General features: G+C 44.6%; 2 protein-coding genes across 5 annotated transcripts in view; one reads left to right on the top strand and one right to left on the bottom strand.

Annotated features, from left to right (window-relative positions):
• The window catches only part of omd (osteomodulin), a 45752-nt gene extending 29156 nt beyond the window's left edge, over positions 1-16596 (top strand). The window contains exon 3 of the mRNA XM_072472642.1: positions 14445-16596. Coding sequence (XP_072328743.1) covers positions 14445-14632 — 188 coding nt within the window. The 3' untranslated portion in view covers positions 14633-16596. The remainder of the gene's footprint in view (positions 1-14444) is intronic.
• The window catches only part of cenpp (centromere protein P), a 452755-nt gene that overhangs the window by 240258 nt on the left and 186058 nt on the right, over positions 1-26439 (bottom strand). For 3 of the 4 annotated variants that reach the window (XM_072472643.1, XM_072472646.1, XM_072472645.1), the window contains exon 7: positions 2150-2230. The exons of the other annotated variant lie outside the window; for it this stretch is intronic. In XM_072472643.1, the coding sequence (XP_072328744.1) occupies positions 2150-2230 (81 nt within the window). The remainder of the gene's footprint in view (positions 1-2149; positions 2231-26439) is intronic. 4 annotated transcript variants of the gene reach the window in all.

The raw sequence follows: 26439 nt of genomic DNA, 5'->3' as shown, positions 1-26439 counted from the left end.
GGCGTGTAAATGACGCGGCCAGTGCCGCGTAACTGGCTTCACCCGCGTATGCGTGGTTGCATGCGCCCCGCAAGAAGATGTCGGATGGATCTTGCGGGGCAGCGGAACAAAGGAGGTCCTCCTTCAGAGAGGCCAGCCCGCCGATCGGTGGGCACCAATCGCGGGCCAGACCCCATTTGAGCCCCCCCCCCCCCCCCCCCCCGGTGCAGAAACCCCCTCTCCACCCCCCCACAGGCCGCCCCCCCAGTGTTTCCGCGCTGTTCCCGCCGGCAGCGACCAGGTGTGGACGGCGCCGGTGGAAACCCGTCTTATTCGGCAGGCCACTCAGCCCATCTGGGCCGGAGAATCGCCGCTTGCTCGTTGCAAACGGCGAGCGGCGATTCTCCCAGTGGCCAGCCGTGTTTCTCACCATGCCGGTTTGGGGGGGGGGGGGAGAATCGCATGCGGGCGTCGGGGCGGCGTGGTGGGACACGCGTGGCGCCCTGGCGATTCTCCCACCCGGCGTGTGGGGGGGGGGGGGGGGGAGAATTCCGCCCAATATATCTCAACTGCTGGGGGCTGCCACAACTGTGGCATTCCACCACTGGTTTTCTCAGCACTGGGCAGCAAGCTGGCCTGTCAATGTGGTTGGCTGCCATACAGAAAACAGAATTTAATAAATGATAACGTGATCTTGCCAATAAAGTCAGCAGAACCTTCATGTTCCCAGGACTCACCCCAGCAACCGGAGTCGCTCACTCCTTCCTTACCACATAATAACATTGAGGCCAGAATGTATAATGTGCAATAAGATCATAAGAAATAGAGCAGAGTCGGTCATTCAGCCCCTTGTGACTGCTGCGCCCGCGTATGCGTGGTTGCATGCGCCCCGCAAGAAGATGTCGGATGGATCTTGCGGGGCAGCGGAACAAAGGAGGTCCTCCTTCAGATTATGGCTTCATTTTCATACCAATTCCCTATAACCCTTAACTCCCTTGTCAATCAAAGTCTTTATAACTCAGACTAATACCCATATGCCAGTGCGCTTTTTTAATGAGAATTCCAAACGTTCATGACCCTCTAAGAAAAGAAAGTCCTCCTCATTGCCATCATACATAGGAGACCCCTTATTTTTAAACTGTACCCCTTTTTGCCATTGAAGGTCAACTTCTTCTCAAAAAAACATCTTCAACATGCTATTTTAAACTTGGGTCAGAAATTGTGGCTAAGTCAGCTAAGTCAAAAATTGGATATTGTCACAGCAAATTGTTGATGATGCAGAAGACATTTTCAACTTCAAATGAGATCAACTCCTTTCTTGTCAGCAAGATTACATAATTTTTTAAAACTGGTACATTTTATTTCTAAATTTCAATAGTCAGGCAATGGTGTTTCAACAATATTTGGCGATCCCCCCCCCCCCCATTATGGTGTGCAAGCTGAACAAAGAAAACAAATCTGGTGCCTCATGATGAGAAGAATTTGCTGAAGCTGCCAGTATTCACATGGACGGTAAAATGTTTGTAGAAAGTAAAGCCAAAGTTGAAAATATTTTGAAGCTCAAAAAGTGCCATCTGATGAGTTCATGGGTGAAATCCCATAACAACACTCAGCCAGTCATCAACGGACTACCTGGCTGCAAATATAAAGTTCAGAGGGGAAATGAAAAAGTAAATAAGAGGGGAAAAGAGAGAGTATAAGAAGAGACTCGCAGATAACATAAAAGAGATTCCAAATAGTATATAAATAGTAAAAGCATAGTCAGTGAGGTGAGCTAATTAGAAACCAAAAAGGAAACCCATGTATGGAGGCAGGAGACGTAATTACGGTATAAAATTAGTTTTTTGAATCGGTCTTTATCAAGGAAGAGGATGCTCCCCAGGTTTGACTGAAAGAGGTGTTAGTTGCGATACTAGATGAGCTAAAAGTGCTGATGTTATCTGCGAGGGTATCCCAACATGAAACACCGGTTTGTGGAGGTGCATAGTTTTTTTTTGATGGCGTGAGGAGTCAAGTGAAACCCCAGTGAGAATAAGCAGCCCAGTTGTGCAACAATTATTAAAAACTATTTATTAAATTAAAGACAAATACACACAAACAGGACTATACTACACTAGGACGATTAAGTATATGGATTATTATACACACACCCAGTTTATGTAGAACTTACCCCTTGTTCCAAAATATACCTACGATCCCTGAACTCCTCAAGACTTCCCTGTTCCACAAACAGCATCCAAATGAAATCATTCTGTAAGTTAAAAATCACCTTATAGTTACCACACAATACAGGAAGGATACTCAAGTCTGGGAAACATCATGCCTTGGAGAAGATATTTTAAATGCCGTTACAAAGGTTTTCATCACTGCCTTGGCTCGAAGACTTAGAGGCTGTTTGATGTAAAACTTGGCCTCCAGACTGCTAGCTGGATACTGGCTTGTCTGTGTCTGAGGCTGCTAAATGTCAACTGGCCTCCATTCCTTCTGCCGATCCTGGCAATTATACCGTTGTACCCCTTTGATTGAACCTTCTGTATGTTTAGCTGTCTGCCCCTCTCAAATTCCTGGACTCTAGACATTAGCATGTGTATACCTCATTCATCTTCCAATCATCGATGTAAACTGCTTCTATTGAAAAATCTATTCACATCTGATTCTATCTAAATGCTTTCTAATCTTGTTACTAGGAGTCTTTTGAATATAGGCTACTGATGTCTCTAGGCAGATTTCTACATGTTGCTTGGCAGGTCACATCCTATTAAGCCTTGTTAAATTCATGTTACTGTTGTTACTCGGCAAATCCATGATAGTGAATAAAGGCGAGCTACTAGAAAAGTAGGCAATACTTAAACATGATAATCACCAGGAGATTGATATACACCCAAGCATGGAGGAAATAAGGATGGAAATTGTAGAAGTACTGGCCTTAATCTTCCAATCCTCTCAGATATGGGTGATGGGCAGGATCTGACAATGGTAGTGCCAAAGAACTGGAGAAGTGCAAATGTGATACCACTATTCAAATAAACCCAGCAACCACAGCCCAATGAGTTTAACTTCCATCAGGGAGAACACTTTTAGAACCATAAGTCTGGGATTGAACTCACATAACTTGGAGAAGTGTAGATTAATTAAATAAAGACAGCATAGATTTGGTAAAGGAAAATGATGTTTTACTAACTTGATAGTTGCTTTTTATGAGGAGGATCATGCTGTTTTTTCAAAAATATATTCTTTCATGGGATGTGGACATCGCTGACAAGGCCAGCATTTGTTGCCCATCCCTAGTTGCCCTTGAACTGAGTGGCTTACCAGGCCATTTTCAGAGGCCAAATAAGGGTCAACCACATTGTTGTGGGTCTAGTGTTATAAGCAGGCCAGGCCAAGTGAGAATGCCAGATTTCCTTAGTGAACCAGATGTGCTTTTACAGCAATCAATGATAGTTTCCTGGTCACCATTACTAAAACTAGCTTTTCAATTCCAGATTTTATCAATTGCTGTGATAGAATTTGAACACATGTCCTACAAAACTGATCTGGGCCTCTGAATGACTAGCCCAGTGGCATTACCACCACATAACCATATTCCTCAATGGTGTGATGAGCATGAATTACAAAACGTGTTTGATAAAGTGCCACATAATAGAATTGCCAGCAAAAAGACAGCGGCAGTATTGATACAAAACTGCTAAGTGATAGGAAAAATGGTTGACAGGTTGTTTGTCAGACTAGGGAAAAGTATACAATGGTGTGCCCAGGTATCGGTACGAGGACCTCTGCTTTTCTTGGTAGATATAAATGGTTTAGACTTGTGCGCACAGGGCACAATTTCAAATCTTGGAAGTATAGTGAACAGTGCGCAGGAATGTGATATACTTGAAGAGGAAAAGGGCAGGCGAGTGAGACAGGCAGGGGTGGCAGATAAATTTCAATGCTGAGATATGCCAAGTGATACATATAGGTAGAAAGAATGAGGTACGGCAATAGAAAATAAGGGGTACAACTCTGGGTGGAGGAACACTGAGACCTGTGGATAAACATATACAAATCGTTGAAGTGGCAGAGCAGGTTAAGTAACTGGTTAAAGAGACATTTTGAGTTCAGGATTTTATAAAAGCAATGCATTTATAAATAAACTTTACAAATCACTGGTTCAACCTGAATAGCAGTACGGTATTAATTCTGGGTACTGCATTTTAGGAAAAAAGTAAAGGTTTTAGAGAGGGTGCAGAAAACATTTATGAAAATTGTTCCAGGGAAATTGTTCCATGGTTGAAGGATTTCAACTGTGTGGATAGATTGGGGAAGCTGGGATTGTTTTCCTTCACGAGAAGGCGGAGAGGAGATTTGATAGAGGTGTTCAAAATCATGAATGATCTAAGCAGAGTAGTTAAAGATCAACTGTCCCACCAGAAGAAGGTCGAAAGAACCAAAACTACACGAAGAAGGATTCTTTTATGCAGCACTTCTTCAAAATAATTTTCTGGAATGTGGGCGTCACTGGCTAAACCGACGTTTATTGCCCATCCCTAATTGCTTTTTAGAATGTGGTGGTGTGCTGTCTTCTTGAACCACTGCAGTCCATGTGTTATAGGTACACCCGCCAATTCTGTTTGGGAGGAAATTCAAAGATTTTGACCCAGCGACAGTGAAAGAAACACAACAGTGAAGGAAACACAGTATAGTTCCAAGTCAGGATGGTGTGTAACTTGGAGGGGATCTTGCAGGCAGTGGTGTTCCAATGCATCTGTAGCGGTCATCCTTCTGGATGGTAGAGGTCTCAGGTTTGGAACGGGGGATCCAGCAATGGTAATGGCACTAAAATGTGAATGGGTGATAATTAGATTCCCTCTCATTGGAGATGTTCATTACCTGGCACTTGTGTGTTACTTAGCACTTATCAGTTCAAGCCAGAAGATTGTCCACATCTTGCTGCAAATGGACATGGACTGCTTCAGTATCGGAGGAGTTGCGAATGGTGATGAAAATTGTGCAATCATCCTCTAATACCCCCACGTCTAGCCTTATGACGGAGGTACAGTCATTGATAAAACAGCTGAAGATGGTTGGGCCTAGGACACTATCCTGAGGAACTCCTGCAGCGATGTCCTTGGACTGAGATGCTTGACCTGCAGCAGCCACAATATATATTTGTGCTCATCAAATGCTGCCTTGATGTCATTCTCACTTCTGGAGTTCATCTTTCTTGTCCATGTTTAGACCAAGGCTATAATGATGCCAGGAACTGAGTGGTCCTGGTGGAATCCAAATTGCGCATCAGTGAGCAGGTTATTGCTGAGTAAGTACTGCTTGATACCACTGTGATGATAATTCCCATCACCTTGCTGATGATCGAGAGGAGACCAATGGGGTAGTAATTAGATGGGTTGGATTTATCCTCCTTTTTGGAGATGGGACATACCTGGGCAATGTTTCACATTGGTGGGTAGATACCAGTGTTGTAGCCGTAATGGAACAGCTTGGCTAGTGGTGCAGCTAGTTCAGAGCACAAATCTGCAATGCTACTGCCGGAATGTTGTCAGGCCTGTAACCTTTGCAGTATCAAGTGCCTTCAGCTATTTTTCTGATACCACATGGAATTAATTGATTGGCTGAAGACTGGGATCTGTGATGCTGGGGACCTCAGAATGGGGCTGAAATGGATCATCCTCATGGCACTTCTTGCTGAAGACAGCTATAAGTGTTTCAGCCTTGTCTTTTGCACTGATGTGCTGGGTTTCTCCATCATTGAGGATGGGGATATTAGTGGAGACTTTCCCTCAAATTAGATGTTTAATCGTCTACCACCATTCACGACTGGATGTGACTGGACTGCAGAGCTTACATCTAATCTGCTGGTTTTGGATTGCTTAGCTCTTTGCATGCTGCTTTCACCGTTTGGCATGCAAGTAGTAATGTGCTGCAGCTTCACCAAGTTGCTAATTCATTTTTAGGTATGCCTAATGCTGCTCCAGGCATGCCCTCCTGTACTTTTCATTCAACCAAGATTGATCTCCCGGCTTGATAATAATGGTGGAGTGAGGGATATGTTAGGCCATGAAGTTACACAGTACAATTCTGCTGCTATTTATGGCCCACAGCACCTCACGCATGCCCAGTTTTGAGTTGCTAGAGCTGTTTAAATATATCCTAATTAATACAGTGGTAGTACTACACAACATAATGGAGGATATCCTCAATGGAAAGACGGGACTTAGTCTTCGCGAAGATCCTGTAGTGGTCATTCCTACCAATATTTTCATGGACAGATGCATCTGTTACAGGTAAATTGTTGAAGGAGGTCAAGTAGGTTTCTTTCTGTTGTTGGTTCCCTCATCACATACTGAAGACGCAGTCTGTCAGCTATGTCCTTTAGGAACTAGTTCGTAGTGATGCTACTGAACCACTCTTGTTGATGAACTCTTGTTCAAGTCCCCCATCCAGAGTTTATTTTGCACCCTTGCCTTAGTGCTTCCTCCAAGTGGTGATCAGCATGGTGGGGGTGGAAGGAGAAAGGGAGAGAGAGAATGTAAGAGTACCTGATAGTCAGCAGGAGACTCCCATGTCTATGTTGGACCTGATGCCATCAGACTTCATGGGATCCTCAGTAAATGTTGAGGACTCCAAGGGAAACTCTGCTGATTCGGTCCTGGTGGTAGGACAGAACAGACCCAGGGATGGTGATGATGGTGCCTTGGACATTGTAAGATATTTGTCAGGGTGTTGTTTGTCTAGTCTGGGGGACAGCTCACCCAACTTTGCCATAAGTCCCCAGATATCAGTAAGAAGCATTTTATGGGGAGGCAGGTGGCGCAGTGTTTAGCACTGGGACTGCGGCGCTGAGGACCCGGGTTCGAATCCCTACCCGGGGTCACTGTCCGTGTGGAGTTTGCACATTCTCCCCGTGTCTGCATGGGTTTCACCCCCACAACCCAAGATGTGCAGGTTAGGTGGATTGGCCACGCTAAATTGCCCCTTAATTGGAAAAAAAAAATAATCGGGTACTCTAAATTTTTTAATTTTTTAAAAGAAGCATTTTGCAAGATCGACGGGGCTGGATGTGTCATTATTGTTACCGGTGCTTAAATGGATGCCGGGTAGTCCATCCCGTTTCATTCCTTTTTGTTTACTTTGTTGCCGTTTGATACAACTGAATCGCTTGCTAGGCCATTTCAGAGGTTATTTAAGAGTCAATCACATTATTGCGTCTCAAGTCCCGTGTATACCAGACCAGGTAAGGATGGCAGATTTCCTTCCTCCTAAAATACATTAGAGAACAAGGTGGCTTTTAAAGACAATCAGTAATGGCTTCATGGTCACCATTAGACTAGCTTTTATTTGAAATTATCAATTGAATTTAAACTCCATTAGCTTTCCTGGTGGCATTTGAACCCGTGTCCCCAGAGCATTAGTCTCTGACCTACCAGTCCAGTGCTATTACCACTATGCCAATGCCTCTCCGATGTTACTTTCTGGAATTTGCTGCCTGAGAGAGTGGTGGAGACAGACTCAATTATGGCTTTCTTGATGGAATTAGATAAGCACCTTGTTTTGTTATGCTCTTGACATAACTGTGTGAAGGACTCATATTATCCACAGAGCGTGGTCCTTGAGCGTAGCAAACACAACGACAACATCAAAGACAATAATGGAGTCTGGTCTGTTTCACTTGAGTCAGTTTTGGCTTGTCGATGCTCCCTTTCTGGAGCCCTTTCTGGTTCACCTGAATCAGCTTTGGTTTCTTGAAGCTCCCCGTCCAGAGTCATTGCAGGTTCACTTGAGTCAGCTGAGGTTTCATGATGCTCCCCGTCCGGAGTCATTTCAGGTTCACTTGCATCTTCTGAGGTTTCTTGATGCTCCACGTCCGGAGTCAAAACATTCAGGAATGCATTTGCTTGTGGAGAGGCTCGAGCGAATGAGGTTTGAAGTAACGTGGTGTCACCGGAGTCACCAGTAGTCTCACTGTGATTGTCGAGTGCCTCTGTACACACAAGCTGAGGTCTGTCATGTCGCACATCTTGTATGGGAAGTGGGATGCCGTTGTCACTTGTCACACATACAGTGGGTAGAGCCTCAGTGTCTTCTTGTCGTTCACTTGAGAATGGTAGACTGTCATGGTCTTCTTGCTGTGAACTTGAGCATGGCAGACCTGCATCGCCTGCTGCTGGTTGCTCAGAGGAGGTTGCTAGACCCTCATGGTCTTGTTCATTCAAGGACTGCGCTCTGGAGTCTTGCGTTCCTTCCATCGTGGAGTCTGTCCACGAGCTCGCTGTGGAGGCTTGTGTCACTCCCTCTGTGGAGTCTTGCAGCGTTCCCTGTGTGGAATTGTGCATTGGTCTCGCTGTGGAGACTGTCATCACTTCTTGTTCATGCAAGGACTGCACTCTGGAGTCTTGCGTTGCTTCTATCGTGGAGTCTGTCCACGAGCTCGCTGTGGAGGCTTGTGTCACTCCCTCTGTGGAGTCTTGCAGCGTTCCCTGTGTGGAATTGTGCATTGGTCTCGCTGTGGAGACTGTCATCACTTCTTGTTCATGCAAGGACTGCACTCTGGAGTCTTGCGTTGCTTCTATCGTGGAGGCTGTCCACGAGCTCGCTGTGGAGACTTGTGTCACTGGAGTCACTTTCTGTGTGGAGATGTGCAGTTGTCTCGCTGCCACTTCTTGTTCATGCAAGGACTGCGCTCTGGAGTCTTGAGTTTCTTCTATCGTGGAGTCTGTCCACGAGCTCGCTGCGGAGGCTTGTGTCACTGGAGTCATTTTCTGTGTGGAGACGTGCAGTTGTCTCGCTGTGGAGTCTTTCATCGCTTTCTGTGTGGAGTCGGGGACTCTTCGCGGTGCGTGGACCACTCTGTGTGGCAGCAGGCCGCTCTCTGTGGGCTTGTACCGCTCTCTGTCACTTGGCGTCAGGCCACAGCATAATCCTGTACTCACGAGTCGGGATGTCATATATGCTGGGCTGAGGATTCACCAATCTGAAGAACTCGTCGTCGGGGTCTTCAATGTGCAACACCTCTAGTTGCGGTTCGGATTTGGTACTGGGGTCGCCACGTCCAATGATGAAATCTTCGTCTGATTCGTAGTCTTCTAGGACCATATCATCACTTTTTGTGTTGGAGCTGGCATTGGGCTTGCGATGTTCAAAGAAGAAATCAAGATCTGAGTCGTAGTCTTTTTTTAAATTGTTTTTATCCTCCTCCTTTTTCACATTTTCTCCCACATTTACATCCATCAACAATAAACAATAATCAGCAAGATATGTCAGTCCCCATAATAACAACGATCCCATCTACCCACCAACCCCCAAACCTCAACCCGCATGTTTACATAAACAAATGACAAAAAGGAATCAGGGATTACCCGTAGTCACCCTTAATCTTACACAGCCCCCCCCCCCCCCCCCGCCCACCCCAGGTCTCCAGCTCCTCCCGTCCACTGCCTCTTGTAAAACTCCTCCTCCCAACCTCGGTTCCTTCCCCCCAACTTTCCACCCTGGCTAGACCACTCGGACCCTGTTCTGCCAGGCTCCGATGGCCGCAGCCCCTCCCCCCACCTCACTCCCGTTCACTGGCCGGCTTAAACCGGCCAGCGTGGAGGCTCCCGCCCAGGTCCCTTTCCCACTTGCCCGGCCCCAAGGGAAGCCCAAAGATCCCCTTTTAGCACACAAACCCCGCATATCCACCTACACCCCAAAGAACTCTCATTTCGAGTGAAAGTCCCATCCCTTCCCTTGTCCACATATATACCACATTGGCTCCTTTAATCTCTACACCCGTGCGCAGTGATACAAAAAAGAAGAAAATACAGTCATGAGGTTACATCGGCACATGGCCATTCCTCAATTTGCCAGTTCTGCCACAGTCCTTCTGCTTTCGCAAACTCCTCCGCTGCTTCCGCCGTTCCAAAATAAAAGTCCCTGAGCTTGTAAGTCACCCTCAGCTTCGCTGGATATACAATGCCGCACCGCACCTTGCTAATGTACAGTGCCCTCTTCACCCGGTTGAAGGCAGCCCGCCTCCTTGCCAGCTCCACCGTAAAGTCCTGGTATACACGCATACCAGCTCCAGCCCACTGCATCACCCGCTTCTGCTTGGCCCAGCTCAGGACCTTCTCCTTCACCCTGTACCTACGGAAGCACAGAGTCATTGCCCTTGGCGGCTCACTCGCCTTTGGTACAGGCCTCCACGACCGATGAGCCCGATCCAGTTCATATCGGGGAGGATCCTCCCCCTCCCCCAACTGTTTTGCCAGCATCGCGGCAAATACTCAGTCAGCTTCGGTCCTTCAACTCCTTCGGGCAGCCCCACAATCCTCAAATTCTGTCGCCTGGATCTGTTTTCCAGGTCTTCCATTTTTCCTCGCAGATCCTTGTTAGTATCCATCGCCTTCCGCATCTCTTTCCCCATCGAGGCAAGTTGATCACCGTGCTGCAATAACGTCTGCTCCACTTCCTTCAGCGCCTCCCCTTGCTCTCGCACCTCCGCCACTGCACTCGCCACCTCCGTCCTCACCAGGGAAACCGCCTCCTCCACCAGCACACTCAAAACCTCCCTCATCTCCTTCCTCACCGTCTCCATGCATTTCGCAATCTGCGCCAACTGCTTTTCAAATTCCGCAGCCATCACCTTAGTTATTTCTTCAGCCGTAAGCAGTGCGGCCTTCCCTGGTGCTCCAGCCTCCATTTTTCCTGGTGACCCCGCGGTGACCTTTCCACTCCCCGACGGACCTCCAGCTGTTTTTTTTTTGACCGTTTTCTTGCTCACCCTCGACAGTTTTCTTTGTTCTTTTTTTCCTCCTGTGTCTTCACTGTGCCTCCTCCGTGCCTTCTCCCTGCTTCTGCCGCCTCCGCGGACCCTGGGACCGGGCTTAAAGCCCCGAAAATGCCGTTCCCGAACGGGAGCCCTCCATTGTGCGGCCGCCTCCCGCCTGCCGTCACCGGAAGTCCTGAGTCGTAGTCTTAAGGATCGTATCATCTTTTTGGGCGGTGCTGACTGCTTGTTGCAGGTTTCTGTGGAGGTTGCTTCCAGCTACTGGTCGAAGTTCAGGCATTGTGCTGTCGTTCCTGGTGAAAGAATTGTGTTTTACGGCGTAAAAAATTTTTTTTTTGGGGGGGGGGGGGGGCATTTCCCCTTTAAGTGAGCATGGTCCAGGGCCTCTGACGTCATGACGCTTGTGACGTAGAGCATAGGAATGGATTGCGCAGATCGATATTCCTTTACTTTGCGCCCTTCTCTCAACTGCGCATGTGCGGCACCTTTTCCAAGATGGCTGCCAATCAAAATTGTCGTTCGTTGCTCGCCTACCTCAGCCTCGTGGTTAGTATTGTTGCCTCTTTTGCCGTTTTTTTTTGTGTTTTCCTCGCAGTATTGTTCAAACTGGTCTAGAATTGTCTGGAAGTCACTCATCTTGCCCTTTGGAGAACTTGAATGTTTTGAAGATTTCTTCTGCACTTGCACCCGCAATTGTGAGCAGAAGGTCTGTCTTTTCTACATCGGCCACGTCTTGTAGGTCGGCTGCTACCAGGAAGATCGCAAACCTTTGCCTGAATGCACGCCAGTTTGCACTGAGATTGCCGTGGCACCTGAACCGCTGTGGAATTGGAATCTCGAACATCTTGCCTGGTTGCTGCTGCCGGTTGTCACGGTTTGCTGAGTAGAAACTATATGGATTTAAACAGTCACTCACTGGTACCATGTTTTGTTATGCACTTGACGTAGCATAAGCTGCTTCCTTGTTGTGCACTGTGACAAAGGAAGATTCAGACTTGGAGATAGCTTTAACACATTTATTAAACTGTTAACGATTCTCCTACTTGGATTCGACTCTCCTGTTAACCCTGCTATAGCTACTCAGACTAACTGACCAGTGGTGGGTGTGATGTGTTTCAATCACCCCTGTCTGTACTCACTAAGTGTCTCCACTGGAAAGAGACTGAGCATGTGTGCTGTGTCCTTTTATATGGGTTGGTGTAATGCCCCCCTTTGGTAGGGTCACGTCTGGGTGTGTCGTGTCCTATCTTACTGACCTATTGGTTGAATGTCTGTGTGTCATGATGTCTCTGGTGCTCCCTCTGGTGTCTAGCTAGGTGTAGTGTGTTCACATTAACCCCTTGTGTATTTACAGTGATGCATATCACCACACACCTGAAAGGAATAAAACTGTTACGGGAAAAAGGCTGGATTCGCAACTAGCTAAATTGCTCCTTCAGGCAGCTGGCACAGACTCAATGGGCCAAAAGGCCTTCTCTTTATCGGAGCCATTCTATGATTTTAATGGATGTTGAAAAACTGTCAACTACTTTTGAAATGATTTCACTCAGGAGGTATAAATGAGTTGCATTTAATTGACTTTGAAAGCGTATTTGTGAGAAGGGATTTAAAGATGGCGATTCTGGAACACTTACAAGCATTCTCTTCAATTTATGTCAAAAATCAATTCAGAAGGAAAGAAATCCAGTCATGCTCCATGAAGCTGCTGCAAGGAAGGTGTGTATATATATTTCTTTCAGATGGAAATGAGATTCTTCTTTAAATAGTAGATACTTCTTGTCTTTAATTACCACTTAAGTAGAATTTCTTCTTTTCTACCATTGCTTTGTTGTTCCTCCTCCCAGCTCCTATTTGGGTCTACTTTTGACACACCTATGCTGAGAATGGCAAGAAAAGCAAACTGTGAAGGCTGTGTTTAGAGAATCAGCCCACAATTTACTTGTATTCATTCATTTGCAACTTATTATTCATCTGCAAACCTTGACAGTGAACATCAGCAGACTGTTACATCATGCAAAGATATCAAAGCCAAACCCAAGTCATTCAAGGACATTTCTAGCCAAGGTTGCAGATAGCCAAGCTGATTTTTTTTATTTGTTTGTGCGAGGTTTGACCAGTATCTATTGCTCATTCCTATGTGCCCTTGAGAAAATGTCGTCACCTTCTTTAACTACCACAGACAGTGATATGTAGGTACTGACACTGTGCTGTTAAGATGGAGAGCTCCAAAATGTTGACCCAACGATGATGAAGGAACAGCAATTTATTTCCAAATTCCTAACTGATTGTTCCCATTTTAGGTCAACAACATAAACATGCTACATAAATGCAAGGTAAACTTATTAAAACAGCCCTAGATGCTTCACAAGAGTGTCATAACACAAGATTTGTCATCAAGATACAAAACAAAATATTACGGTAGATGATCAAAGGCTTGGTCAAAGAGGTCGTTTTTAAGCAGCCCCCTAAAGAAAGTGAGGAAGGTCAGTGGGGAAGTGTTAGGTAGGGAATTTCAGTGTTTAGAGCTTTTGCAGCTAAAGTTACGGTTGCAAACGGTAGTGATTAAAATTGGGGATGGTCAAGAAACCAGAATTGGTGGAGCACAGATATCTCGGAGGTTTGTGGAGCTGGAAGAATATTAGGAGGAATTAGGCTGTGAAGAAATTTGAAAACAAGGCTGTAATTTTTGAATTGAAGCAGGATTAACCGGAAGCCAATGTAAATCAACAAGCATAGGAGGTGAACAGAACTTGGTGCGAGCAAGGCCATGGCAGCAGAGTCTGACATGACCTTAAGTTTATGGAGGGCAGAACATGGAAGGTCAGCTAGGAGGGAGTGTAGTAATCATGTCTAGAAGTAACAGAATCATATGAACGTTTCAGCAACAGATGAACTGGAGCAGGGGTGATGTTTCAGAGGCGAAAGTAGGTAGTCTCAGCAATGGTGATGATAAATGGTAGGAATCTCATCTCAGAGACTGTAAGTAGTGCAATTAGGCCATGTGGAAACTGTGTGCTGTTTTTGGTGATTATCTCATTGAGTACAACAAGGTAGATGAGAAATTGGAAGTAGCCAATGATAGGTCCTTGGGGACAGCAGAGGTAAAATCGCAGGAGTAGGAACAGAAGCCATTGCAGGTGATTCACTGGCTATGATTGGATAGATAAGAATGGATCCAGGCGAGTACTGTCCCATACAGCTGGAGTGAAGTGGAAAGGCATTGGAGGATGGTGTGCCCAACCATGTCAAAGGCAACGACGGGATGAGAAAGTCAAGGAGGGTTAGTTTGCCTTTGTCACAATCACATGGAACGTTTTTTAAACTTTGAGTCATTTTGATACTGCGGTAGGGATGGAAACCAGATAAATAACTAACCGAGGGAAACTGGGGAAAATTACAACACGCTAGCAAATACATCAGCTAATTCATCACAGACATTGGATCAAATTTACTATCTTCCTGGTCAGCTACTAATTGAACAAATCCAATAGTTCTGTACTTCAAGTATACATGGAAGCGTAGAATCTGATCCATTCAGCCACACTGAAATCACTGAGTAGCTTATCCACTGTAGTCCAGATTATAATAATGAAATATCTTTCAATTTTTCACTTTTAATGAAAAAAGGAACACATTTATCAACTTTAATATTTGTAATACATTTTTTGGGTTACTAATAATGTTTTTATTTTCTTCACAGCACTTAATTTTACTCTGATGTGTCCAACAGCGGATTTTGCAAACCCAAACCATTTGACATATCTACGGCTTGAGAAAAATAAGCTGAGGGGCCCTTTAAATATATATACGTATATCTATGTCTGCTTCCCTCATCTTCGAAATTTTGCTTTTGGTGAACAGGATCGTATACCAATTGTTGAAACCTAAGGAGTCCCTGGACTGTTTGGAATACCGATGTCACCAACTGATAGCAAACCAGAAAGTCTCAGCAATTACTAATTATAATCTATGTAACAAACTAACAATGGCTTTTGAAGTAACGTATGAAATAATTGTACATCCCACCAACCTAAGCCACGTAAACAAAAAAAAGTGTCATACTGTTCTTCCCTCCCGTCAGATTTTCTTTTAAACAAAAGTTGTCTATAAAAGCCATTATGGGCTAAGGCAAGTAAATAATCTTTATTGTCACAAGTAGGCTTACATTAACATTGCAATGAAGTTAATGTGAAAAGCCCCTAGTCGCCACATTCCAGCGACTGTTCGGGTACACAGAGGGAGAATTCAGAATGTCCAATTCACCTAACAGCATGCCTATCGGGACTTGTGGGAGGAAACCGGAGTGCCCGGAGGAAACCCACGCAGACACAGGGAGAACATGCAGACTCTGCACGGACAATGACCCAAGCCGGGAATCTAACCTGGGGTCCTGGCGCTGTGAAGCAACAGTGCTAACCACTGTGCTACCATGCTGCCCATTAAAAGTACCACACAATCAGCCATTTAACACCCAACTCCTTGATTTGACTTGAATATCACCAAAAATATTTTCTTAATATCAAGTAACTTTTTTAAATTTGGCGAATATATTTAAGCAGGGGAAATCAAAGGAAACATTTGGCTTCAGAAAAAGACACCCTTTGAATGGCAGTTGGACCACAGCAATACAAGGCATTTTAAGAAACAGTATTTGAAGGCGGCACGGTGGCACAGTGGTTAGCACTACTGCCTCATGGCACTGAGGACCCAGGTTCAATCCCGGCCCTGGATCACTGTCCGTGTGGAGTTTGCACATTCTCCCCGTGTCTGCATGGGTCTCACCCCCACTGCCCAAAGATGTGCAGGGTAGGTGAATTGGCAACACTAAATTGCCCCTTAATTGGGAAAAAATAATTGGGTACTCTAAATTTATTTCAAAAAGGAAACAGTATTGGTTACACTTTTTAACACAACCATAAAATAGATCACAATAAAGGAACTCAATAGATGGGGCATGCCAACATTGATAGCCATAGGAAAGCACACAAAATAAGCCAATTAAACACATACTATACTGTTCTCACTGTAATTTGATAAGCCATCAAGACTCGGGTTGCAAAAGTGACCTTGATATACACTTTCACTTAAGAAGAAAATGATTATGGGCTGTAGTGAAGACAGAGATCCGCTTACATATACATATAAAGTGGAACGTTCAGGGGAGGGGGGGGTCAATATGTATATGATAATGTTATATAATATGCTTGCTTTAAAAGAAAATCACATTTAAAGGATTTTGTATAGAAGATGTATGAGCAAATATCAAAATTAAAATGTCAGCTTCTTGCAGATGAGTATTCTCTGAAAGAAAGGACAGTATATTTAGGTTCCTTCTTCCTATCCTACACATTCTTACTCTGTGCTTTTATAAACTTTTAGACAAATCATTCCTATAAATGCTATACTTAAACAGTTATAACTCAGAACTCAAATAAAGATTCTTCCGAAACAATCTAAATCAGCAGTAACTTTCCGTAAGATCATGTACAAATTTATGTTGCTCAGATTTCAATTCATAATAATTGTTATTTTTATTAAGCTTATCTTTTTAAAATACTGCATCGAAGTAGAACAAATTTAAAGGCCATGCTAAAGGTAATCTTTTGTTTGTCTGCAAAATGTAGAAAAAAACGTTGACTTTACATATGCTTGTTTACGTGTGAAACTGCTAATATCTTTATTTAGCTGTAAAAGCATTACATATGTTCAAAAAGCTTACTTAAAATGTATTTTGACCACGTAACAGATTCTTGTCTTCTCTAAGATGGAAGATTCACCCTCACCTTTCTTCAGGCATTTTTATTTTGCTTAATAAATAAAATGTATGGCAGAGACATTAATATTTCAAACTACATATTACCTTTGTGTGAAATTATTTTGTTGGAGAATGTACATGAGACCTAGTGCTATGTCAAGAAGTATTTCATGGGACTCCTGAACAATCCCAGCCTCAACATATTTTGAATGAATATACTTAAGATTTTGAGGAGCAGTAGCCATCAAACCACATATTCTTCTGAATTCAATGGAAAGGAAATCCATAGTTTCTAGCCCAAGGAAGCCTTTTTACTTTCTTCCTTTTCTTGCAACATTTTCTTTTGCATTTGAATATGTGGGATGTTAGTGCTGGTAGATGGATTTATAGAAAACCCATCTGTCATAGCGCATAATTGGGGTGCATACTCCAATATAATGGCTGTAAATCTTTCCATTTCAGTGACCCAGTGTCAGTATAAAGCATTCCTAAGTTACATATTATACAGCCAGATATAGAACAAAGCATCTTTCTACTCCCTCCGATGATGTGTCTCAGCCCTAACCTCAGAACAACAGACCCCTATCGCACCTGTATGACATATTTTCCTCACAAGCCTGTGGCCCGTTTGCCAATTAGTGCTGAAATAGGGACAGTTTTCTGCTTTAGGACCATGTTCGCACAGAATTGGATCAATCTGCCAAGCTCATTTCACATTTATAACCAGCACATAGAAGATTTTCAATGTGGATATGAATTCAGACCCCAGAGATGGAAGACCATTGTCGATTAAATCATCAAGTTTTCTTACTGGAGTTATCTGTAAAGTATGATAAAAATAGTATTCTCATATCTTGACCAACATTTTTCCTTTAATCACCAAAAGTTGTGCATCTCATTATTCTTTTTGTGCAATATTTATGTTATGTTTGTTTGCAGAACAATTAATCTACTCTGAACTAATTCCTTGTATCTAAAGCACATTGGGACGATTCTGAAAAACATAAGGCACTATATAATTGTAGATCCAAATCTGACATTTTACTTAAGTCAAACCAAGCAATTTGCCACAGGGAAACAGAAATTCACCCTAGGTTATTTCTACGCACATTTCCAAACTGTATTACTGAAAGCTTGATTATAGACAAGCTACTACCATTGCTGGAATGGTTCATGGCAAAGAGATACAAGAAAAAACAGCTTGATAAGCTTGCAGAAATTATATCATTATGTTTTCTCCTTCTATATCCCTGTCATCATCACTAACTACACACAACACAATGACAGTCAATGTTAATCAGTAAAAACGAATAATCAAGAAACAGAACATACACAAACAGAACATATAAAAAGGCACATATGTAATGGTGATTTCAAAGTTGCAATCTTTCTGCATTACTTGTTATTATTCCATCAAATTTTTTTTTAAAATATGATTATTTTTCCATAAAATAGATTTGGGGATTGTGGTGTTTGGCCTTTAAGGGGCCATTGGCCAATAGGGTCATATGACCGGGGAAAAAAACAATCAGGAGACCAGGGTGGGAGTTCACCCTAACAAGCATGGGCTTTTGCCTCAGATAAATTCTGGACGCTGACTGGCAACCACAAAGCTGCAAGACTCTAAGATAGTATGTTGTAAAGAAACGTTAATTGTTTCATGCCTAGCTGTTGAACCAAAGTTATTACATTGGCGATGAGGATAAAGCAGAGGCTTTGCGGTCCCAAGGCTAACAGAATCCAATGAGGTCGAAATGCACTGCAGGAAAAATGCCTCCATTCAGTCAATTAGATCCTTTTGATGCCTCCATTGAGGACTGGACACAATATATAGAATGTTTATGTTATTATTTTATGAGCAATGGAATAAAGAAAGAGGTAAATAAGAATGCAATCCTATTAAGCCGGTGTGGAACCTAGGCCTACAGTCTATAATGTTCTGCAGCCTTACGCCCCCAAATACACCCGATTTTCCTAGTTCATTCCTGGGGATTGTGGATTTGGTGAAGGCGCACTATCATCCAAAGCCCTCAGTCATCCTGCAGCTTTTTAAGTTTAATTACATAGGGAGAGCCCCAGGAGAGACTATTGCAACCTACATTACAATGCAACAGCAAATCGCAGATCACAGTGACTTTGGAGTACTGTGAACGATATGCTGAGAGACCACTTAGTTTGTGGAGTCAATACTGAGGCCATCCAGAGAAAGCTGTTTGTGGAGACAGAAATCAATTGTTGAAAGGCACTGGGGATAGCACTAGCGATGGAGAGTGCTGAGCAGAGCACAAAGGAGCTTCATAGTACCAAAATCTTTGCGCGGTTCATCAGTTAGGGTGGGAAGCTGCAGTCAGCAGTGGTGAAGATGTTAGTTTTAAACGGGAAACAAATATAACAGCAAGCAGAGTTAGAAGATTTAGGAGAGTTAATACAATACCACGGGCCGAAGCAAAGTGCTACCGATGCGGGGTAAATCACTTCCCAGAAGCTTGCAGATTTAAGGAAGCAGGATGCTATTCATGCTACATGAAGGTGCACTTTAGGCACAGGTGTAAGAGCAAGCCAAGTCTGCGCAGCGCTGAAGGTAATTGTTATGGGCCAGGGTTTTGAAAACTCCAAAGTATATCATGGAGTTCACCTGACCTACAGCTGTTTATTGATTTTGATTACGATGGGCACAAGGGCCTGCCTACCAGGTGTTATTCAACAGTGGCCTTAAGCACTTTTAATCAAAAACAAGCTTTATTCTACAAATTTGAAACCCCTTTTCAAAGGTGTGGCCCACCACACGGCCCTCCTACTATCTTTAAGACTTGGTATGGATACACCTATTTCCTTTCCAAAACAGCAGGTTTGAATTCCTTCCAGAAAACAGTTATAATTTTTAAGATATCAAGAAATCTGGAAGCAGCTTTTAAACTGAAGATAAAGAGGCACTTCTTTCCAACCTGTGCAATACAAAACCAGATCAAGCTCAAAGCGAAAGTAAAACTCAAAAGAGCCACAGCCAGCTCCGAACTCAAAAATGAAAGTAAAAACTCAGAGCCACAGCCCAGCTCAACCCACACAATGACATCATTGAAGCCATGTGATAAGAAAAAAACATTTCTTAAAGGGACACTCCCATGACACAGTGCATATCTCAAGTACAAAATGTAGAATATTTACCTACAAATGATTTGAGTGTTCATTCACTGAACACGTGAAAATGGGCAAAGTAGCCCCCATTACAGTGGTGCTTTTAGTTAATGGTAAATCTATAGAGATGGAAGTAGGCATGGGAGCATTTGCTACCGTAATAGGTACTTGAGAGAAGGGGTTCAGTCTTTCAGTTAAAAGAATACATCAGCAAAATGGGCAACCTATACAAGAAAAACCATCAAGATCATGGATACTACCACCGTACCAGTGAGATATCAGCAACAATCTGCCAAATTCCCACTACAGGCAGAGGACCAAGCCTACTGGGCCGCGACTAGCTCAAAGAAACAAAATTAAAGTGGACAGAAATTTTTCAAATAAAAGAAGGAGACCTTCTAGAATTAATAAAGAAGTATGAAGATGTATTTTGCAAAAAGCTAGGGAAAATTAAGTGCCTCAGGCAGATCCAGGGGCAGCCTCATAATTTTTCAGAGCCAGACCCGTACCCTATGCCTGGTTAGAAATGGTGGAGACAGAATTAAAAAAGTTAGGAAAACTGGGAATCATCCAACCAGTTCAATTTGCAGAATGGGCAGCCCCCACAGTCCTGTGATAAAAGCAGACAAGACCACCCACATCTGTGGGGACTACAAATTGAGTGAATTAGACTGCCAAGCCAGGCAAACACCCCATTCCAAAGATAGAAGATTTGTATGCAAAGATAGTCAGAGGCCAATCTCGTATGAAGCTAGACATAAGCAATGCTTATCAGCAGCTTGAGTTGGACAAATCTTCACAAAGTTTTTAAATATATATTTCTACTATAGATTTTTCAATAAATGTTACAACAAAACCCATATGACCACAGCAGATGATACACAAAAACCAACATAACAAAGACCCCGACCAATCGCGTCCACCCCATCCACCAAGATAAAGAAACGCCCCCCCCCCCTCCCCCAAAAGCAACTAACGGTGGCTACTTCTATAAAGTAGGTAATGAATGGCTGCCACCTCCGGTAGAACCTTTCAACCAACCCTCTAATAGTGTACTTGACCTTCTCCAGGTAAAGAATTCCATTAGGTCACCCAACCATACCGAGGCATTGGGCAGAGACGAAAATGTCCACCCCAACAGAACTTGCCTCTGGGCAATCAAAGACGCAAAGGCAAGGACATCCGCCTTCACTCCCATCTGCAGCCCCGACGAGACCGACACCCCAAAAATCGTCACCATAAGGCAAGGCTCTAGATTGATATTCAGACTTGCCGACATGCTGTTGAAGAAGGAGACCCAAAAGCTTACCAGTTTGGTGCAAGACCAGAGCATAGTGTGTGATTGGCCGCCCACCTAGAACACTGGTCACACCAGTCTTCTACCTCCAGAAAAAAACTACTCCACCTAGTTTTGGGCAGGTGTGCCCTGTGCACCACCTTAAGTTGGTGTAGACCAAGCCGCGCATAAGATGCGGAGTTCACCCTGTACAGGGCCTCACCCCACACCCAATCATCCACTATAGGCCCCAGCGCCATCTCCTACTTCGCCTTCACTCCATCCGCCAGGTTCAAGTCTTCAGACACAATTCGCCCAATAATACCGGACGTGCTACCTCTTCTGACACTGCCAATTAAAGTGTCCTTTCCAATAGAAACACCCGCCAAGCCTCAGGAAACATTGGGAAGGCCACCCGCACAAAATTCCTAATCCGGAGGTACCTGAACGAGTCCACCTACGTCCAGCCCAAACTTTGGCAACAACTCCTCTAAGCAGGCAAACCATCCCACTTTAAATAAATTCCCGAATCTCTTCTGTCCCTTCCCTTCCCACACCCTGAACGTAGCGTCCAATCTCGACTGTACAAATATATGATTGGCACAGATAGGGCCATCTTCGACACGGCTCCAAGCTTAAAATGCTGCTTGAATTGTCTCCATAGCCTTAAAATGGATACGATCACCAGGTTCGAGGAGTATCTAGCCAGGGAAAATGGAAGCGATGTTGGCACCAACGTCCGTTTGGTCACATTGGAAAAGCAGATGTAATGGTGCGTGCAGACAGCATGATGTCCAGTTCATATCACAGCAAAGTTATACCCCTGGGTTACACTGATGTAGAACTGGTTTTTATGTCAGTGTGGGGAATCTCCTTTTTTAAAAAAAACGCATTTTATTCAAACTTGTATCAAAGTAGGTTACAGCAAATAAACACCCCGGGAAACATTCTTCCCAACAATCAACTAAACAGTTTTTACAGCTTTTTCTCCTTTTTCACCCATCCCCTCCCCATCACCCACCCCTCCACCCCCCTGCTACGAACAGCTCCTCAAACATGGTCACAAACATCCCCCACCTTTTCTCAAACTCCCCTGCTGAGCCCCTTAACTCATACTTTATCTTCTCTAACCGCAGGAAGTCATACAAGTCACAAAACCATGCTGCTACCCCCGGTGGCGATGCCGACTGCCACTCCAGCAAAATTTGTTGCCATGCAATCAGAGAGGTGGAAGGCCAAGACATCGGCCTTCTTCCTCTCCATGAGCTCCGGCTTCTCTGAAACCCCAAATATCGCCACCATAGGGTCCAGGTCCACTCCCTCCTCCACTATCCTGGCTAAGACCGCGAACACTCCCGCCCAGAATGTTCCCAATTTTTCACAACCCCAAAACATGTGCGCATGATTCGCTGGCCCCCGCCCACACCTCTCACACTCATCTGCTACCCCCTGAAAGAACCCACTCATTCTCGCCCGAGTCATATGCACCCTGTGCACCACCTTAAATTGTATCAGGCTCATCCTTGCACAAGAGGAGGTCCCGTTTACCCTTCGCAGTGCCTCACTCCATACTCCCCAATTGATCTCCATTCCCAACTCCGCTTCCCATTTCTCCTTGATCTTCACCACCCGCCCGCCTCCCTGCTCCCCTGGCCAGTTATATATATCCCCAATTCTTCCCTCCCCTTCCACATCCGGAAGCAGCAGTCGCTCCAGCTGGGTGTATCCCGGCAATCTAGGGAACCCCTTCCAGAACTTTCGTGCAAAGTCCCTAACCTGTAGATACCTGAACTCACTACCCTCGGCAGCTCTACCCCCTCCCTTAGCTCCTCCAGACTGGCGAACCCTTCCTCCAAATACAAATCCCTCCCCTTGACCAGCCCCACTTCCCTCCACCTCCTGTATACACTATTCATCCCATCCCCCCCCCCCAGCTCAAATCCATGATTCTCGCACAGCAGCGTTAGCACCGACATCCCTTCCACCCTAAAATGCCTCCTCAGCTGATTCCATATCTTCACCGTGGACTGCACCACTGGGCTCCCTGAATACCTACTCGGAGCCATTGGCAATGCTGCCAACACCATAGCCCTCAAACTAGACCCCTTACAAGATTGCTCCTCCATCCTAACCCATTCTACCCCTTCTCCTTCCCATCAGCACCGCACCTAGTCCACATTCGCCGCCCAATAATAATGAAGCAAGTTTGGCAACGCCAACCCCCCCTGCTGCCTCTGCCTCTGTAGCAGGGTCCTTCCCCGCCCATACAAAGTCAGAGATGATTGTGTCCACTTTCCAAAAAAAAAAGGCCTTTGGTATAAAGATCGAGAGCGCCTGAAAGATAATCAAGAACCTCGACAGAATATTCATTTTCACCACTTGGACCCACCCCGCCAACGTTAAGTGCAGTGTTGTCCCACCTCTTAAGATCCTCCCCTGGCCTCCTCTACCAGCTTCGTTAAGTTCCACTTATGGAGCCCCGTCCATTCCCTCACTACCTGAGTCCCCAAGTACCTAAACCTATCCCTCACTACCGTAAATGGCATCCCCCAAAATTAGCCCGCTGTGCCAGCTCATTCACCGGGAATACCTCGCTTTTCCCTACATTCAGCTTGTATCCCGAGAACCATCCAAACCTTCCCAACAGACCCATAATCCTTCTCCAACGGATCCGAAATATACAGCAAGAGCTCATCGGCATAGAGCGACACCCATGGGGAATCTCATTAATAGAGTTATGGATGTTTACAGCATGGAAACAGGCCCTTCGGTCCAGCTTGTCCATGCCGCTCAATTTCCATCACTAAGCTAGTCCCACTTGCCCGCATTTGGCCCAAAACCCTCTATACCCACCCTGCCCATGTAACTAACTGATTTTTAAAGGAAAAAATTGTACCCGCCTCTACCACTGCCTATGGCAGCTCGTTCCAGATGCTCACCACCCTGTGTGTGAAAAACTTTCCTCTCTGGTCTCTTTTGTATCTCTTCCCTCTCACCTTAAACCTATGCCTTCTAGTTCTAGACTCCTCTACCTTTGGGAAAAGATGTTGACGATCTACCTTATCAATGCTCCTCTTTATTTTATAGACCTCTATAAGTTCACCCCTAAGCCTTCTATGCTCCAGAGAAAAAAGTCCCAGCCTATCCAACCTCTCCTTATAACTCAGACCATCAATTCCTGGTAGCATTTTCTGCACTCTTTCCAGTTTAACAATATCCTTGCTATAATAGGGTGACCAGAACTGAACACAGTATCCCATGTGTGGTCTTACCAATGTCTTGTACAACTTCAAAAAAATGTCCCTACTCATGTATTCAAAATTCTGACCAATAAAACCTTGCATGCTGAATGCGTTCTTCACCACCCTGTCCACCTGCGACTCCACCTTCAAGGTGCTATGAACCTGTACCACTAGATCGCTTTGTTCTGTAACTCTCCCCAACTTCCTACCATTAACTGAGTAGGTCCTGATTTGATCTACCAAAATGTATCACCTCACATTTATCCAAATTAAACTCCATCTGCCATTCATCGGCCCACTGGCCTAATTGGTCAAGATCCTGTTGCAATCTTATATAACCTTCTTCACTATCCACTATGCCACCAATCTTGGTGTCATCTGGAAACTTACTAACCATGCCTCCTACATTCTCATCCAAATCATTATACATATAACAAATAACAGTGGAATAACTGCTTGTAGAAATAATCATGGCTTCTATGTTAACCTGATAACAGAGGGGACGGGCAGAATTGGAAATATAGGAATGCATCCTCAAAACGGTGTGCAAATGGATATTCTAGTGTCAAGACTGTCCCTTCATTAATATATTTAAACTGGGCTCCCAGAGCTTAACTGGGAGTCAGATTTAAAATTCACCATGGTTGTGTGGGTCTCCTAGGAATCGATGAACCCTTTAGTGAAATTATTCTAGGAAGCGCTGGCTCCATAAATTAACTATAGTTTGCAGCATTTCTGCTGGATCAGAGGAGCAGGATTGGTCCCTCCAAACTCTTTAGGGAGCCTTCAGTCTTACCCTGCCAACCACAGCCTCTCCGTTGCCTTCACCTGATCAATTCTCTCCTACCTCACTACCCAGACCCTACAACCCTGCTGGCTTCTCTCACGCTCCAGCCCTATGATACTATTCCTCCCTACCTCAAAAGCTGCTGTCCCCCACTGCATCCCCAACCAAGCTGCAATGACTAACAAACCCCCACCCTGCTTTCACAAGATCTGACGGCCTCTCTCCTCCAATCATGTACTGCAAGCTGTCCCTGGGGTCTCTCGTCGCTTGCTTTCCCTCCTAAACACTGGCCAAATCCAGACAGGAGCCAGATCAAAAAACTTTGAGCTTCTGCAGATGTCTCTGGCCTTACCAGACATTTTGGAAGTTTGTACAACATCCTCTACTTTCAACTACCCCCTTAATCCTGTATCCTTCACTCCCTATGCTTTCTCCTGACTCACACACGCAATTAGGACAGTTGGCAAAGTCAGAGGAATATTTAATTGGCTGCAGTCGGTAGACGCTCCATAGCATGATTATCCCAGGCGATCTGTTGTGCTCCTTTCTTCGCACTCTGCTTCCTTAAATAAGATTATCTTTTTTAAAGATAATCAAATTCGCAATAAGAAAATATCCTCTCAGCATTATGTAATATGTAAAAAAACTAGAATGTGTGTAATAAAAACAAAATACTACAGATGCTGGAAATCTGAAATACAAACAGAACATGTTGGAAAGGCTCAGCAAGTCAGGCAGCATCTGTAGAGAGAGAACAAAGTTAATATTTTGAGTCCGTGTGACTCTTCTTCAGAGCTAGAGAGTGCTAAACATGATAGGATTTTATGCTGTTCGAGAGGCGGAGAAGGTTGAGCAAAATAGGTCAGGGATACGTAGGAGCTGGAAGAGATTTGACATAGATATCATGGGCACAAGACAAAGGGAGTCAGAATGGTAATATTAAAGACTGAGGTGCCGAAAGTGGCGTAAACGTAGGGGAGCAGAATATGTTAAAGCAGAACAAGGGTCAGCTCTCTGTGAAAGGGGGGGAAGGGGGGGTTCTGGGACATTAAAAAAAGGTCAAGATGGAGGAAGTTGCTGAATTCAATATCAAGTTCAGAAGGCTGTAAAGTGCTTAATTGGTTGGGCTTCACTGAAATACTGCAACAGGCCAAGGGCGGACATGTGAGGAATGATAGCAAGATGGTGAGTTAACCATGGCCAAGAGTGGCTGACTTCGGGGTCTCTGTACAGCCAGACCTATTCATGGGGAGGAGGGCCGATGCACTTACCTTTGCCTCCTTAATCACTCGACGGAGGATCCTGCTCGGCTGTCTGTCAGCAGTACCACCCAAAGCTGCAGACTGGCTGTCCGACCAATCGGAATTTCTCCAACTGGAGAAAATTAAATTCGCCATCCGAGGGTCGGAAGAGGGCTTCCAAAAAAAGTCAGAGCCACTCACTCAGTTGTTCGAAGACTTGTTTGTAGCCAACAACTAAGAAACTAAAATACAGGAGAGG

The sequence above is a fragment of the Scyliorhinus torazame genome, chromosome 13, assembly GCF_047496885.1.
Source record: "Scyliorhinus torazame isolate Kashiwa2021f chromosome 13, sScyTor2.1, whole genome shotgun sequence".
Lineage (NCBI taxonomy): Eukaryota > Metazoa > Chordata > Chondrichthyes > Carcharhiniformes > Scyliorhinidae > Scyliorhinus > Scyliorhinus torazame.
This window is presented reverse-complemented; position numbering and strand designations above follow the sequence as displayed.